Raw genomic sequence first — 11,535 nt, 5'->3', positions numbered from 1 at the left:
AGGTGTAAGCGTTGGGCGAGCCTAGATGACTGATAGCTGCATGCGCGTTGTCTTTCTGCTCGCCCAGTGCTGCAGGTCTCGTAATCTGAAGTTCCTGACACGCATGTTGAAAAAGGCTCCAGAAGCGATCTCTCCTCTCTGTTTGCACTCTTCATCACACCAGCGTAGTGATGGCGAGTGTTCGTGGCGTTGAGGAAGCTTCGTTCATGTTTGGCTGTGCGTGCGTGGCACCGTGCTTATCAATTTCTTAGTAAAGAAATATTTACTGCAGCTTATACAGCCGATAAAGCTACGAATACTTTGTGTAGTTGTGCTTTGCTATCGCAATCAGTGCTTCGCCTTTCGGGCGAAGCATCTATTTTTTATTTAGATAAATTGTTCCGTAAGCATTGGTTAGTTATGCAGCGTTTCATGACGCACAAACATGTTAGGCTACGACGCGTGTTTTATAAACTTTTGAAGAAACGCCACATTGTTAGTGCAAGGAATTTCGTGCTGCATTGTGAGCAACAAGTTTAATGAAGAAAGAAATTGTAGACAGGGAATCGTTGGTTCAGTAAGTGTATGGCATTGCATAGGAATCAAATGTGCCAGAGGTCGTCACTTGTATTCGTTTGTCAGATATTTTTCTTTCTCTCTTGCTGTCTTCCCATAGCACAGGATATCTGGTATTGCGTCCTTCAAACTCGATACAGCTTTAGCCAAGGCCCCCTGCCAGGCGCTGACACTATAGACCGAGCGGCTAATTCCATTGATCCCTGAAAGAGAGAAAGAAAAATGGCTTGATAGTGTTGACGTCAAGAAAGAAGCGAAGTCCCGGAATACTGTCATCATCATCATCATCATCATCAGCCTGGTTACGCCCACTGCAGGGCAAAGGCCTCTCCCATACTTCTCCAACAACCCCGGTCATGTACTAATTGTGGCCATGCCGTCCCTGCAAACTTCTTAATCTCATCCGCCCACCTAACTTTCTGCCGCCCCCTGCTACGCTTCCCTTCCCTTGGGATCCAGTCCGTAACCCTTAATGACCATCGGTTATCTTCCCTCCTCATTACATGTCCTGCCCATGCCCATTTCCTTTTCTTGATTTCAACTAAGATGTCATTAACTCGCGTTTGTTCCCTCACCCAATCTGCTCTTTTCTTATCCCTTAACGTTACACCTATCATTCTTCTTTCCATAGCTCGTTGTGTCGTCCTCAATTTGAGTAGAACCCTTTTCGTAAGCCTGCAGGTTTCTGCCCCGTAGGTGAGTACTGGTAAGACACAGCTATTATATACTTTTCTCTTGAGGGATAACGGCAACCTGCTGTTCATGATTTGGGAATGCCTGCCAAACGCACTCCAGCCCATTCTTATTCTTCTGATTATTTCCGTCTCATGATCCGGATCCGCCGTCACTACCTGCCCTAAGTAGATGTATTCCCTTACGACTTCCAGTGCCTCGCTGCCTATTGTAAATTGCTGTTCTCTCCCGAGACTGTTAAGCATTACTTTAGTTTTCTGCATATTAATTTTTAGACCCACTCTTCTGCTTTGCCTCTCCAGGTCAGTGAGCATGCATTGCAATTGGTCCCCTGAGTTACTAAGCAAGGCAATATCATCAGCGAATCGCAAGTTACTAAGGTATTCTCCATTAACTTTTATCCCCAATTCTTCCCGATCCAGGTCTCTGAATACCTCCTGTAAACACGCTGTGAATAGCATTGGAGATATCGTATCTCCCTGCCTGACGCCTTTCTTTATTGGGATTCGGTTGCTTGCTTTATGGAGGACTACGGTGGCTGTGGAGCCGCTATAGATATCTTCCAGTATTTTTGCATATGGCTCATCTACACCCTGATTCCGTAATGCCTCCATGACTGCTGAGGTTTCGACTGAATCAAACGCTTTCTCGTAATCAATGAAAGCTATATATAACGGTTGCTTATATTCTGCACATTTCTCTATCACTTGATTGATAGTGTGAATATGGTCTATTGTTGAGTAGCCTTTACGGAATCCTGCCTGGTCCTTTGGTTGACAGAAGTCTAAGGTGTTCCTGATTCTATTTGCAATTACCTTAGTAAATACTTTGTAGGCAACAGACAGTAAGCTGATCGGTCTATAATTTTTCAAGTCTTTGGCGTCCCCTTTCTTATGGATTAGGATTATGTTAGCGTTCTTCCAAGATTCCGGTACGCTCGAGGTCATGAGGCATTGCGTATACAGGGTGGCCAGTTTCTCTAGAACAATCTGTCCACCATCCTTCAACAAATCTGCTGTTACCTGATCCTCCCCAGCTGCCTTCCCCCTTTGCATATCTCCTAAGGCTTTCTTTACCTCTTCCGGCGTTACCTTCGGGATTTCGAATTCCTCTAGACTATTTTCTCTTCCATTATCGTCGTGGGTGCCACTGGTACTGTATAAATCTCTATAAAACTCCTCCGCCACTTCAACTATCTCATCCATATTAGTAATGATATTGCCGGCTTTGTCTCTTAACGCATACATCTGATTCTTGCCAATTCCTAGTTTCTTCTTCACTGTTTTTAGGCTTCCTCCGTTGCAGCGGTGCAGCGGTGGCGTAGAGGTAGAACACCCGCCTCGCGTGCAAGAGGTCCGTGGTTCGAATTCCGGTGCCGGCAATTTTCCACAGGATTAAAAAAAAACAATCCGCGTGTTGATAAAATTGCACAAACAGGCCTGGAGTGTGGCCTGATCCCGGTGACCAGAACCGGTAACGCACTCCCTCACCAGAGCAGGATTGGCCACCCTGGTGCAGTACTTGGCCACAACCTCCTATGAACACAACAATCAAACCGGAATACTGTGATTCGGGTTATCTACTGACACTCCGATTTACCATTTCATATGCATAGTAATCTAGTCGAGGTTATAATCGAGCACCTATGCGTTTATACCGACGCAGCGCTCAGACTTAGCAGGAGAGGCCTTCGTGGAACGCCCGTCACAACGCCAATAACTCCGCATATTTTTTATGTGCATGCATTCAACTCGCGTACAGGTGCAGTAGAATGACGTCACCAATATGCTAAGCGACAACTACTACGGCGGAGCAATGTGAAAAGAAAATCAAATAATGCGTACTAAGTTTCTGGCTGAAAATAAAATGAAAACTTATGGCAGAACTCGTCTCACGATGACTGTCGATGGTAATGAATAGAGATTGAGCAACGTAGCGAGAGATTATATCCCTGAAGTTACGCTTATATGACACGTGTAGTAGTTATTAGGAAAGAATGCTGTGCCGCTTACGCTTGGGCGTCGTATTCACCAATGCATATACGTTTTTGATTGGAATGGCTGATAGCGCCGACTGCAACGCCTGCGGTGTCGAGAAAACTATGGAACGTCTACTGTGCTGCTGTCCATCTTTTGAAAACGAAAGACATGACCTCTGCACAGCTCTCAGTCAGCTAGGTAGAACACTGTTCACCTTGAACAAGATCTTAGGACCATGGCCTCGCATATCGCAGCTACAGAAAGCCACAAAAGCGTTGCTGCGATTTTTGAAAGCTACCGGACTGAGTCACCGTCTCTGATCCGGACTGAGTGACCGAATGATGTCCCCAGTAGACCCTCTCTTCTTCTTTTAATCATTCCATCTCCTTTTCCCTTTCCACAGTGTAGGGTAGCCAACCGGGCTCAGTCCTGGTTAACCTCCCTACTTTTCATTTATCATTTGCACTCTCTCTCTCTCTTCGTCGTTTCAACGATATGAGACACACTCCGATGTCGTCGCACCTTGCTACGACACTCGCTTGCCAAGGTTGCCCACGAGCAAGGAGGCATGACGAAGAATGCATGACGCTGACGCAGTGACGATGGAATGACGAAGAAAGAATGATATTCATTGAATGGCAGGCGCGTATAATGGCGACGGCATGATGACAATGAGATATCGTTCTTTAAGTTATTAAGATGTTATAACGACGGCAACGTGACGATACAAGGACAATGAGATGATGACGACTGCATGGTGACGATGGCGTTATGACGACGGTACGACGATAACGGGTAAAGAAGCGGGAATTACGATGATGGCACAACAAAGACGGCATGACGGCGACGGTATGGCAATGAATGCATGAAACGTTGATGGGGGCACGACGACGACATGACGACGATGGTATGACGGAACTGAAGTGATAACAGTGATAAAACGACGGCGTGACGACGAATGTGGGACGGTGATGGAGGGGTGAGTGTGGGATGACAAAGCTGAAATGATGGTGACGCAACGACCACGACAGCATGACAACCTCGAAGACAAAGCTAGTGGCCCAAGCTATTTGGACCACTGGGACCACTGTGTCGAAGTGCAGGGGTTGACGACGGCAGCATCGCAGTATGCAGTTCACGAAGATGAAATGACGACGATCGAACGACCACGACGGGATCACAATGGTGGCGTGACAACGAATGCATGACTAATGTATCACAACGAAGGGGTGACGACGATGGCACGATGGCATAACGACCACTAAGGCATCGCGACGACGAGCCCACACCTAATGGCCGAAGCTATTAGACAGTTTGGGGCACAGGGTTGTGATAGAAGGCGTGACGAAGACGACAAGACGAGAGTAAGGTATTACGAATCCGGAATGACGACGATGGAACAATCACGACGCATCACAACCAGGAGCACTTACCTAGTTGCCGAAGCAGGTGGACAACTTGGTTCACTGGGTCGGCGTAAGAGGATGGATGGATGGATGGATGGATGGATGGATGGATGGATGGATGGATGGATGGATGGATGGATGGATGGATGGATGGATGGACGGAAGGACGGACGGGCGGATGGATGGATGGATGGATGGATGGATGGATGGATGGGTGGATGGATGGGCTCAAAAAGGCTGAAGTAGCAAAGAATGCTATTCCCATTAATAATACGCACTAAACTTCTGGCTTTAATATTCACTGAGCGGCAGTCTACGCAGTTCAGGGGTCCATGTGGCAGCGATACTTCTTTGCTGTAATCACACTTCATTCTTGTGTATCGATACTGTTCGCTCTGATAAAAGGTCAATCAACCAATACGTCAAACAACCTGGTTGTGACAATGTCAGCGACTGTAGCCCTGTTTGTGGAGACGGGGAACAAAAATGGGACTTCTGTAGTGAATGACTTCTTTAATTCTCTTAGGCTATCCGCGCGTCTGTATCGGTTATATGGGCGAATGTCTAGTAGTAGCAGGCTTGTCGCTTTCTGCTTTGGGAGGCTCCGAGGAAGACTGCGGGCATAGCAGAGAAGCTAGGGATGTATAAAAATTACTGCAAACACAAAAACAATTTTATATATGGTTCTCAAAAACAAGAGAAACAAACGTACATAAATTTCGTCATGCTTCGAGTGTACGGTAAATTATTAGCTATGGAATTCGTGGTTGGAGCAATGCTTAAGTGAACCATATAAAACTTCCCGTCAAACACAGGTAGAGTGAAACTACTCTTCGAACTAAAGTAATGGAAAAAGAGGATATTATTTACACAGAATTCAAAGTGTACAATTAAGGTTTTTAGCCATAATATAATCAGTGGATTGCACATATAGGAACGTACGAATTTGAAACCGGTAAATCTGGAAGGCACATGAAATAGAAGTAATATTTTAAGATGACCACCAGTTTAAATCTATGCTATCTTAAAGTGTGCGACGAAATTCATTAGTATTCCAGTTTCTTTGTCCTACAATACACAGAAAGAAGCTTTGTTAAAAAGTTAGTGGAACAATGCATTGTAACACAACTTCGAAGGCGCTTATTACAAAACTGATGCTCAATTCGAAATTTGCTGCATGAAAATGCATCCTGAGGATTCACTAACTTGAAGAATTCGTAAATCGCAATCTGAAAATTAATTAGTTCAATATAATTCAGTGAACTCTTAATTCAATGAATTCACTTTGATTTATTTTTCAACTAATACTCGCCTCATGGTGCGCCACAACTCAAGGATTAGAATCGTACTGTGCGCCCCAGGCAATTTAAAAACATTCAGTGAACTAAAAAAAGAAACACTCGACAGAAAGAAGAAATTGTGGCACATAAGTATAGTTGATGACTGGCTTGCTAAACTTCAGAGCGCTATTTCCAGATGTGATCGTGAGGTTTTGATGGTCGTGATACAGGAAGTTGCGCGGTGCTTTGCTTTTGTTCTCGCTCAGCCAGCCCGGCGGCTTGTGTGACTTATATCCCAGGCGACGCAGCCTAGAATAGCCGCATGTCTGGTCAGCTAACAGCGTGTACCCGTGTTTTAAACCGATGGGTGTCCGGCAGAGGGGATCGAACCACGCCCTTCCCGGGGCCCGAGCTGCATAGGTGTTCTACACTAAAAGCTACGTGTCCGTGCCTCGCGTTGCGGTCCCAAGCGATAGCAAGGTGCAGCATTGTGCTCGAGGTAACTCGACATGGTCTTAGCAGTAAGAGGAGTCTAAATGTTGGTGTGACAGAGCACGTCAGTGAACTGCCGCTGGTCAGAAGAAACGGCGCCCTGACGGCTACCAGGCATCTCACGGCGTTGGCGCGATCAAAAGTGCCGCTAGCGGCGTTTTCGGCATCATACGTCGCTGGTGCAGGAGACGAGGTCGAGGAAAAAGCTGTAGTCTTTTGTTAGCGACCAGCTAGGCAATTTCACCATGACCATCACCATATGTTTCGCTCAGACCGATCATCAAGAAAGTGGCAGGAACCCTAGTCTATGTGCGCACAGCGCCTATGCTAGCACCGGGAGGCCCAGCGCAGTCTTGACTCCGCGGTAGAGCCGATTGAGTGAAGTATGATGGCGCGTCTATTTGGCTTCCTCGTTTTTGCGGCCAAACGTTGTGTGTGTCGCTCGCTTCGGTGAGATCTGCGCTCCACGCATGGGCAGCGCATGCGCCGTCAAACCCGTGACAGCAAAGCGATCGCGATGTCCTGAACCTCGAATGTAATGTATACAATTACAAAATAAGGCTGGTCAAACTTGATGAACACGAATATTTCAACGAGTCAATGACCCTGATTTAACGGTGCCACTTGCAGACTACGTAGATGACGTTTGCCCCAGGGCCAATGTAGAGGTAAGGAGCCTCCGATGAAATTTCATTAAGAAAAGACCTAAATTTAAACGGTTCAGTTCTGATGGGCTAACAAGACCGATTATCGAGTGCGGAAAAGCCAAACTTGGGCTTCCATGCAAAACGTGATGGCTTAAAATTGATAACGTTTAAAGGATTGGGTCGAGGTTTACATTGTGTTAATAAAAACCTGGAACATTGAAACAGCGGCGCTGGCGATGCTGCTTACACATGGGCTGTCCTATTCATCTCCGTCTTCTAAATTATATGAACATTACTATTCCCCATGTTAGAGTTCTAAACTAGGCCATCCTGCCCCGCTTATAATGTTGCGATAGCCATTATATGAACATTCCAAGCGAATTTTTGCAGTCGTCGCCGTTCACGGTGTAAGCATCGCCGTCAGGTTTTGCATTTATATAGGTATATGTATGTTATATACCACGCCTGGCTATATTACATGCAGTATATATATGCGGATTATATTGCCACACAATTCTATCACTAAAGTTGATCATGCTAGATCTTACGTCTATGAAAAAATTGTTTCCTAAAAAGTTGACCTAAAAATTAAAAGGACGAAACAAAAACACAGTTTGAACCTAAAAACTATGTAATTTTCTTAAGGTTACTTTGCACTATCTGCGGGATCAGCTCAGGAAAGAGGTTTGAAACATACCCGATACGGAAAAGTTGTGGTAAGGTCGCTAAGAAAGACGTTCGTCTTAAATGTTTGATGGCAGGATTTAAAGAGAGGAACCCTAGCATAACATCTTAATGTATAGCTTAAGTTTATTTCAATTCATATTGCAACTGCGGCTACGAGTCTTACACACTGTGTGATATTGAAACATGTTGTTATGGCATTCACTGCTTCAACTTGCTGGCGAAACTGTGAAATTTTTTCTGTATATTGGATGCGCTTGCTGTGTGACTGTTGCCTTCTGCGTATACGCGAGAAGTATAAAAATTTTCTATTTGTGCAGCCCTGCCTTACGTTTTATAGTCTTTTCTTTTTTTCTTTCGTCAATAACCTCAGTGTGGCCGATGATGTTCGTGAATTTATTGTGTAATTGATCCTTCAGTGCATGTATCACATGCAGCAGCTGACTACTGTTAGCGAAAACTGTAGAGAGTAACGATAATATGGATCTTAAGCTGAGCGTACATTATTTAAAATGCATGAATTAATATTCGCCTGGCCACGCATTTGGAAAATGGGCTCTTGTCTCGATTCGCAAGCCTACCACGCACAAGATGAACAGAGGTTTTAGAAAGACACGTTTCAAAAGTCCTAGGAATGTAAAGTTTTAATATGGTGTTGACTGCGCTCTCGTTCCTTTAGGTTTTTTGGCACCACTTACCATTTGGGATTCACCAAGCTCGAGGCGATACTTTTGCACAAGCTTGGCGACAGTGTACTTCACAATCAGCAATGCCAACTTCGTTCCTACACAGTTGCGAGGTCCTATGCCAAACGGAGCATACGCTAGCTTCTTCAGCGAGGCTTCGTCTTCAGGGGCAAACCTGCAGTCGCCGAGATGACAGCATTATCGAATGGCCAAAGCAATAACAGAAACCATAACGCGAAGGGAACATGTTAAGTTGCCTCCTAATTAACCTGCCATCTCAACTCTTGTAATGCAAGTAAAAACGCTCGTGCACTTAAATTTGGCCGCACATTAAGAACCCTAACTGCACATAACATTTTGAGAGAATTCAGATTTTTATAAACTTTACTTTGCCATTTTGATCTGCCGTTGGAGGAAGTATAAAGTAATTTCCTGCTGTTGTGTGAAAGACCGCCATAACTAGATACCAATGAGATTGCTCACGCGAATCCTTTTTCAAAAAGAGGCGGAACAGTTTTTGAAGGCTTGTTTTATCTCGTAAAACAGAGCACCTTTCTGGATAGAACTGTTCGGCATTTGGCCAAAACTGTGGATTTGTATGCAGATGGTACGTCGACACCACAAAGCACGTTCCAGCCTTGTACTTGATTCCTTTGTACTCGAAGTCTTCCTTGGCTTTTCGCGTCACAGATCTGCATCAGTGACAATAGTGCGTTATCACAAAGTTTAGCAGAAGCTCGTAAACACATAATAATAAAAATTGTGCGATATCAAATTTAATGCCTTGGCATTCCGTCTTTCCTGTGGTCACGCGGCAAAACCAGAACTTGAAACAAAATAATAAGTTATGGATATATTCATTCTTACTTTCGTTTAGGCAATTAGCGTGCGACAAAGTGACCGGTTAGGTTTGTGTAAATGTTGAACTTCATACTAGCTGAATTAGCACTACAGTTTCCCGCCACAATTGTAAACACAATGCATCCGCTGTTTTGTCCCGTATAGGCTTTCGCTGATGGAACGTCCACGAACAAAACACGTCTGAGCTGCATGTCCACCCGCTGCGATGGCTTATTTGGTAGCTGAGCACGAGGTTGTGGGTGCGAGTTCCGACCAAGATGGCTGCATTTTGATGTTGGTGGAATACGCAAGCTCCAGTGTACCGGGCTTTGGGTGCATGTTAAAGAAACTTAGGGGGTTAAAAGTTGTTCCGGAGCCTATCGGCTACTGCGTGCCTCATACTCTAGATGTTAAGGGCCACAATTTATGATTATTTGTTTATATTCATATCTGCACACTGCAGTAGAATATGCACTGATTGTAATCACTGCGCTATTTCGTGTTTACGTGCTAGTGAGATGAGAGTTGCCGCGAACCAGCCGAAACATGCGTGATACATGTATTGACAAACTATAGCAAGATAAAGCTTTGTTTTTTTTTTCCCTTCAAGAAACGGTGAAAAGTATACAGACAGAAAATGTGAAACCTCAGCCACCTTTTTTTTGTAAAATTGCTTTTTTACTATGCTACATTTGACTGTGAGAGGAGGATGAACTTAAAAAAACTTCCTAACGGGGAATTGAATTAAGTTTCAAACCACATGCGTCTGGCTGAATTCGAATTTCAGCCCAGAGGGGTGAGATGCTATTTCGGCGTAAAGCCAGCCTTGTGCGTGTCACTTCCATAGGGATGCGCAGTGACAGCATTAGGTTTTCTTTAAACAATGTAACTTCTCTAATTCAGCGTTCAAACGTTTTGTCTGCAAAAAGCTGCTAGGACGGGAAAGAAATCAACTCATTTGACGGAGCACTAGAGAACCGGAAATCCTGTCCAAGCTATTTTAATAAAGAAAGGAAGCTTCCCGTTCGTGCAGTCGCAGGTTCTGAACGGTAAACACAGTACTCAAGTAAAAAACCGCGATAAATCGTCTAACCACAGAACGCTCAAACTATTCTGCATTCTGACATTGCAATATAGTTTGTGTGGGCTATACAGATACAGATACAATGGCTTCACAGATCTGTGACTTCAGCGACTGTACTCAGGTAGCGAGCTCAAACGTAGGCGCATTCACAAATCGATAAGCTTAGCTTAGCACCAAACGTCCTAATTAGTGACATCGATGATAAATAAAATGACAGCGATAAAATAAATGATAATAAATAAATAAATAAATAAATAAATAAATAAATAAATAAATAAATAAATAAATAAATAAATAAATAAAATAGAGACAACTTAGTGCGTAATTCATCTCATAGTAGAGTTGTTGAGGAGAAATCACCCCTTTGTAATGGCGGAGGCTGTTTGCTCTATATGAAAGGGACAACGAAATAAAGTCAGATCAAGCACACATGAGTAAATTTTCTACTAAAACATACGACATTTATGCCTGATAAGTCATACACAGTTATTTATGTTCAGTTGAGCTTAGTATTGCATGCATAGCGTCATTCACGGCAACTACAGCGGATGGACTGTCTTGCTTCTTGTTTGTGAGTGGTTCGTAACAAGACCAAGCTTGGCTCGCACTACACGGACGTGGGACGGAAGCGCGCTCTTGGAAGGCTCAAAAATCAAAACTCATGCTTCGTATAAAAATGTCCATTGACTACTCAGGCTCTGCTAAAGGAACTGAGGTCTTGTACCATGATTTCACTTTCAACAGCTGCTTAGTTGAGCATAAAAAAGTAGGGCTAAGTATTTCATGTCGGTAACCCCTCGAAAAACACATAAAATCTCTGAAGCCGTGTTTCAAGAGATCCCTAAGTCTATGTCACAAGAAACGAAATTCGTTCAAGTTACGTACAGTAGTCCCGGAGGATACAGCCTCAGCGTCTCGTCCACAACATAACCGAGGTACTTCAGCTTATGCATAACGATTTCGTAGTCTAGCGTACCCTAGAATGTAAAAAAAAAGACAAACAGTATCACACGGTGTGGCACAATTATTGAGCCGTAACACGATATTTTAAATCTAGCCGGTTCTCAGTTTTTCTATGTTGTGAACTCCGACAGAATCGTATGTCATTGAACAACCGTTGTTTCTTGATGGTTCTGATCGATCACCTGTGTATATTCAAGAACGCAAGCCCCAATACCAGCTTAGCGGT

At 44.1% G+C, this 11,535-nt stretch overlaps 1 protein-coding gene across 8 annotated transcripts in view; it reads right to left on the bottom strand.

Annotated features, from left to right (window-relative positions):
- Positions 1-500: 500 nt before the first annotated feature.
- Positions 501-11,535, bottom strand: part of LOC142579882 (cytochrome P450 3A2-like) — an 84,836-nt gene continuing 73,801 nt past the window's right edge. For 7 of the 8 annotated variants that reach the window (XM_075690525.1, XM_075690520.1, XM_075690524.1 and 4 more), the window contains 4 exons: positions 11,232-11,323; positions 8,974-9,114; positions 8,435-8,597; positions 501-758 (listed from right to left, as the gene is read on the bottom strand). In XM_075690525.1, the coding sequence (XP_075546640.1) occupies positions 681-758; positions 8,435-8,597; positions 8,974-9,114; positions 11,232-11,323 (474 nt within the window). In that variant the 3' untranslated portion in view covers positions 501-680. The remainder of the gene's footprint in view (positions 759-8,434; positions 8,598-8,973; positions 9,115-11,231; positions 11,324-11,535) is intronic. The other variant, XM_075690522.1, reaches the window with a different exon arrangement.

The sequence above is a fragment of the Dermacentor variabilis genome, chromosome 4 (assembly GCF_050947875.1).
Source record: "Dermacentor variabilis isolate Ectoservices chromosome 4, ASM5094787v1, whole genome shotgun sequence".
NCBI classification, from domain to species: Eukaryota; Metazoa; Arthropoda; class Arachnida; order Ixodida; family Ixodidae; genus Dermacentor; species Dermacentor variabilis.
The sequence above is the reverse complement of the archived record's forward strand: the minus strand, read 5'-3'. Positions and strand labels throughout refer to the sequence as shown.